The 6,000-nt window shown below is 42.0% G+C and overlaps 1 protein-coding gene across 3 annotated transcripts in view; it reads left to right on the top strand.

Annotated features, from left to right (window-relative positions):
• The first annotated feature begins 679 nt into the window (after positions 1–679).
• COL19A1 (collagen type XIX alpha 1 chain) overlaps positions 680–6,000 on the top strand; it is a 178,115-nt gene continuing 172,794 nt past the window's right edge. For 2 of the 3 annotated variants that reach the window (XM_057418814.1, XM_057418813.1), the window contains exons 1-2: positions 680–836; positions 3,000–3,129. In XM_057418814.1, coding sequence (XP_057274797.1) covers positions 3,036–3,129 — 94 coding nt within the window. In that variant the 5' untranslated portion in view covers positions 680–836; positions 3,000–3,035. Of the gene's footprint in view, positions 837–1,838; positions 2,028–2,999; positions 3,130–6,000 lie in introns of those variants that run through there. The other variant, XM_057418812.1, reaches the window with a different exon arrangement.

Below are 6,000 nucleotides of genomic sequence, written 5' to 3'. Positions count from 1 at the left end.
AGATGTGCTCAATTAAAGTCCCACTTTCTCTGTGTTCTGTGTATCTATTTCTAGTCATTTTACTTTTCTCTGTCCTTCTGTCTGGTGTACGTCTTTAAAATGCAATATGGAGAACTGCCACAAGCACACTTGGAGAACTCGAGAAAAGCACAGTTTCGCACATTTAGATGAGAGCCAGTGACAGTGCTCAATCTCACCATTTCATCACAGGCAGATGATATTACAGTGCAAGAACATTCAGGTTTGTAAATGATGGGTTTTAAAAGGTAAAACAAATGTCAGTAATCTGCTGTGCTTTGCAGAATCAGTGCCATAAATAGATGCACTCTTTTGATTACTTGGATGGCTCACTTTAGATTTATGAGAAAGTATATAAAATTAACGTGTGCTTACACAGAAGTGATAAAAGCTAGTTTCTGCTTGTGCTAATGTACACAGTTGGTTCTTTACAACTAGAAACAAGATACTCTGAAAGAGTTTCATGCATTCATACTCTAGCAGTTTAATTAATGGGACTGCTTTATATTTCAGGGGAGGGGTGTGGGGGGGGGTGGAGGGGGAGGCTGTAGGGGGAAGGAGAAAAAGTAAACCAACATTTCTTACATTGTTACTGGACTTGGTATATGTAAGTATGATTATGCAAAATCTCCATCAGGGTGGCTGTTTGTCCTTTCTTACAGAGTGGGAGGGTCACACTGTGTGAGACTAATAAGGACAGAGCTGCATCCCCCTCTACCACTCCTTGGAGACTCACTCCAGCAACTCCTCGGCACTACGGCAGCTCTGTACAGGCATTTCCAGTGCTTCTAGGGGACACACTGACATAGAAATTAAAGGTAAGCAGCTCATTATTTGTAGTTAATTGTCTAAAGATCTCACATGCACACACACACTAAACTATTCCTAGTTTGTTTTGTGGTGGTCTGATTCAGGGCTTTTATGTTTGTGGATTTTTGTTTTTCAAAATTGCCATTTAAGTTTAGCACCAATTTTGCCAGTCGGTGTCCTATATAAACATAATGTATACAGTAAGCTTTTAATGTACCATAATCAATATATACTACAGGATTCTGCTCGTGATTGTGTTTTAGGGCAAATGCATTGTATATGTTTGGATAGGTATAGGTATGTGCTAAAATATGCTAATAAAAACATAAAACTAAATTATCAGTAATTTACAAACCCGATTAAACTGTTGAAAATCTCCACAGTGCCGAGCATGCTCGTTAATTGTATGCATATATTTAAATTTAAAAAATCTACCTATTGGTGTATATCATTAAAATTAGCACGCATATCGAGTGGCCTACATCCAGCGAGTGGAAGCATGCTTGCGCGCAGCGGCGCGGCAGGGAAGCACCGTCCATGCCCTCCAGGGCGGGGAGCCCGCCCGGTGCGGCAGCTCTGGGGCAGCGCGCGAGGCCGCAGTGCCGGAGGCGGCGGCTGCCGCCGCCACCAGCCCCGCGCCGCTCCTGCTGCTCACCCGGCCACGGCGCCGCCGCGTCTCTGCCTGCGCCCTTCACCTGGCCGCCGCGCAGGTGGCGGTGCGGCCGGGCGGCAGGGGGCTCCCTTGCCCGTGCCCCTTCCAGCCCCGCTCCGACCCGGGCGGCGGAGGAAGCGCCGGAGGGTGCCTGAGCCTCTCTCGGCTCGTCGGGGCGGCCGAGTCCGACGCTCAGGCAGGCTCCGGACAGGCGGGGCTGGCGAGCACGGAGCGAGGGGCGGTGGGTTAGAAGACGCCCGGGAGTGGGGACTCGGGAGGGCGGGCTGTGGGAGCCGCCCGGGCCGGCGCCTCTCTGCTCCCCGCCTAGCCCCGCCCGCCTGCCAGGCTGCTCACCCGCCTGGTGTTCTAAACCCTCCCGTTAGCAAACCCAACTCAGTCCAAGATCAGTTAGAGTGCCGGTGCTGCCGTGTTACAGACGGAGCTACAGACGGCTCCGGTCGCTCACCCCCCGCAGGCTGCGGTGCTCCGGTTGTGGGAGGGAGCAGAGCCTCCTGGAGCGGCGGTGGGAGAGGAGCCCAGCCTGGAGGTGGGGTGGCAGCGAGGGGGTGGTGGTACTAGTGAGCTAGCGGGCAAGAGCCCTTCAGAAAATGAGACCTCTGGAGTAGCAGCTCTAGTGAGTCACTAGTGCCTGCTTGTAAAGCAGGTGCAGGAAATTAAATGATAATGTTACTTGAATGTGCATTCACTTCGCTGCTGTTGGGGAGGCTGGAAAAGTTAATGATGATGTAGTTATCAGTGTAAGTGACTGACAGTAAAACTCTGATGCTGAATAAGGTGCGTTGTGAAAATAATTATAAAAATCGTATTCAGCTATGTGATTTGGTTTTCTTTCAGAAAATATTATTAGGAAAGTACTTTTTGTTTACTGTGTTTCATTAAATTCACATCTATCTGTACATTGCAGCCAGCTTAAAAAACAATCTGATAACTGCATTTAGAGGGCAAAGATATGTTGTTGAAACCAAGACTGTATTTTGTGAGATTTAAATGAAGCTCAGCGCAGGCTGTTCTACGCACATGCATATTTTGCCAAGGTAGAGAAATAGCATTATCTTGATTTCTTTTGTCCTTGTTTGGTTTGAAGACTGCTTCAGCAGTCACTGGCACTGTTGTGACGCCAAACAGTTTACCTAATGTATTCAAAATTGAAAACCTGTGAGAAAAGTAAAAGAAAACTAGTTATTACTAATGAAACAAAAATTTAGTGCCCTTATAACTAATGTCTTTGAGATGATATTTCTAAGGTATTACTTCTGAGTTTAGTGAAGAGATAAAGGAGTTTATTTGTCATTTGTTTCTGAATTTACATAAATTGGGAGGTTTTTGATTTTGGGGTTTTAGGGTTTTTTTTTTTTGGTAGCTCCTTACAACAGATAATTCAAACACTGTGTGTATGATTAGCAGCTTCTTCTTTACAGCTCAGAAATTCTTGTTTGTAGTTTTCTGATGGGGTGAGGGAAAAAGAGATGGTTCTGAATATTCTTATTTTCTGTTTCAGATTTGTTGCTGATTGTTCACATGTGTCCAGGGGGAAATGAAGTACATTGGATCCTGCATAGTTTGGCTTTGTATGGCAGTCTTCCTCTTCCTTCCTGTTTCTACTTCTGTGGCTGTCAGTGACCACACAGGTACTTCCATTTTTCTTGCCCATCACAGACCTAAGGCTTAAATCTCAGTACTGAACAAATATAACAAATAATGGCAGTACATGGAAAATAAACAGTATGAGCAGATAATGTTAGTACAAGACTTGTTTTAATCTCTCTTTTAAAAAAGTGTAAGTTTGAAGCAGTTCCAAAGCAGTCTTTCTGTTTCCTGTGCTTGGAAGTTTCAGGTTTGGAAGCAGTTGTAGTTCCTTGGAGTTTCATTTTGTATTTTTTCAACTTGCTATACAAAACAAGATTCTAAATCAGAGCTTGTAAAATTTTTGTGAACAAAATCATGCGGCTCTGTTAGAGCAGATCAGTGTACACTCTGACCTAAACAACTAAATGCTTATGTTAACCTCATCTAAATTTAACCATATGTTTCACAGATGTAGTAAGACAAACTCTTGTGCCTAAGAAAGGGGAAAGGAATATAGTGCTATTGTTTAACTTAAAAGCTGTTACCCATCTTCAAATTTTTCATACTTCTCTGTTTTCTTTCTGTCCACATGTTATCTAGTTTTCACACTTAAACTCTACATTGACTCTCCAGAGGATGGTAAAGTCTGTCTTAAAGGCAGGTCACCTGTGTAAGAGGAGTAAGGAATTGTCAGTTTTCTGTAGTTGCTCAGCCTCAGAAAGTATCCATGTACTTCAGCTTTGTAGAATTTTCCTACAATTATTAGCAAGGAGAACATGCTTGTTGCTATTTATTTTTAGTAATGCTGTTTTTCCAGAGGCGTGGTGAAGGATAATAGAAGCTATACATACACAACAACTTTGTATCTTTGTAACAAATTTGAAACTTGGGTCCAAGAAATTTAAAAAGTTAATAACTAGGGTAATAATCCTTTTACTACTCCTGGAAACAATAAATAGTAATATTTAATAAGCTAAAATGTGTGGGCTCTAAGGCAAAAATAATGTGCTGTGAGAAGACTTTTTTACCTTGCATTTTTAGGGCAGGAGGGCTAAGTGCTGTACCGATGAATTATTCTTAACTGTGTGCAATCATTCTCTTCAGCTGTCTGAAAATAGTGCAAGAGGTTGTCTTCTGTGTCATTGCTGGCTGGTGGTTTGTAGAAGGGGAGTTTTGAAAGTGCTGAAAGGGTGCGAGTGCTGAAGGTTCCCTAGTACTATAAATGAATAAATGGAAACTTGAAACATTTTTGAAATAAAATGCCAGGAAGCATTGTCTTTTTTTTTTTTTTTTTTTTTTTTTTTTTTTTTCTTAATGAAAAGCTGTCTAAGTGAAAGGTGGACCTGTCACAGGAGATTTGACAGCTCCACTGAACTGCTAAGAAATGAGGTATCTGAACTGTGCATTACGTTCTGTTAGCAGTTTGTGGCTAGGCAGCCACAAGTGGGGAAGTTGCAGTTTTCCTTAATCTGATTGCCACAGATGGATCAAATATGGGTCAAATTGAACTGCTGGGCAGAAGAGAAGAGACTGAACCTCTCCTGAGTATAACTGATGGTATGCAGTTGAGAGAGGCTTCTGTAGTTAGAGGTGATATAAGCCGATGGTGAGAAGCAGCAAGGAGATAGCTGCCAGTTTGAGCAGCTCTGCTGACAGCAGAGGATAGGCTCAGTGATGCCTTAAACTGACAACAGGAAAGAGACTCTTCTAAAGGCTGAAGGGATGGTTACTGTCAGAATTAAAAATATGAGTTACAGACCAGAAAACAAGAGCTGACAAAGAATGGACCCTGCAATGGTGCAGCAGTACAGCTGTGTCTGCAATCTTCTGTTAATCTGCACCGTTCAGCTGAACAGAGTACTCTCTGTTGCAGAGGTGTCTCATCCTAGTTTGATAATTTGTATGCAGATTATGCAGATGGATCTGTTAAAAACTGGAAATAATGTGCTCACTTTGAGAAGACAGGTATATCTAATAAGGTGGTTTGGGTTTTTTTTTTAGTTCTTTCTTTCATTAACTGGCTCTGTCTTGAGCTTCCGTTCTCTCCCATGTATCAGTTCCCCAGTTCTGTTTGGATCAGCATCTATCCTGCAGAATCTGCATAGCCAATCCTTTTGGTTTTCTTCTTTCAACAGCATATGTTAGCATTTGTTTTTCCAGCAAAGCCCATTCAGATCAGATCTTGGATTATTGCACTTACATCCTGAAATTTCTCACCTGATCTACTGAAGTCTAAATGAATGGCCTTCAAATGCAGCGAAAAGTGTAAAGTTAATTTAAAGGGGGATAACGTGGAGAAGTGTTTTAGGTGAAGGAAACCTCTTAGGCAAGAGAAAGGATTGATTTATATGCATATGTAGGTGAGAACTTTCTGAGCTGGCATTCTGAATATACTTTGGGACTTACTCATTGGGTCAGTATTGTAATAAATAAATACCAGTACTGGAAACCAAAAAGAACAGAGAGTGACTGAGTATGCTGGATCTTCTCTGAGTGGTCTTCCTTAGGCTTTAAATGTGTGTCAGTGACCATTAGATTCACATCAAGGATTTCTTTCAGTTCTCACCTGCCCAGAAATTTTGATACGCCAATTGTTCACTTGCTTTGAAGCACTTGATTCTAATGACACAATATAGCAAATCTGAGGGATAGGGTTCAGGAGTTCTCCACAATTGTGGTTTTTGATTTGACTTCAAGAATATTTTCTTCATTACGTCAACTTACATCTTTTAATTTTTGGGAACGTTTGGATTTGGAGTGTGGATATGACCTCTTTCTTTAGTGACACATGAAGTTCTAATTTGATCATTCCTGAATGTTTAATATTCAGAATATTAATACTTTGTCTCGCTCCCAGATCATTGCTGATTTTTCAGCTTTGTTTTACAGTTACTGTTTTTCAAAATCACTTGCTAACCCATGAAAAATGTAGC

Source organism: Pezoporus wallicus, unplaced genomic scaffold, assembly GCF_028554395.1.
Source record: "Pezoporus wallicus isolate ANWC-B61680 ecotype Strahan unplaced genomic scaffold, APGP_CSIRO_Pwel_v1 contig_4901, whole genome shotgun sequence".
Taxonomy (NCBI): Eukaryota; Metazoa; Chordata; class Aves; order Psittaciformes; family Psittacidae; genus Pezoporus; species Pezoporus wallicus.
This window is presented reverse-complemented; position numbering and strand designations above follow the sequence as displayed.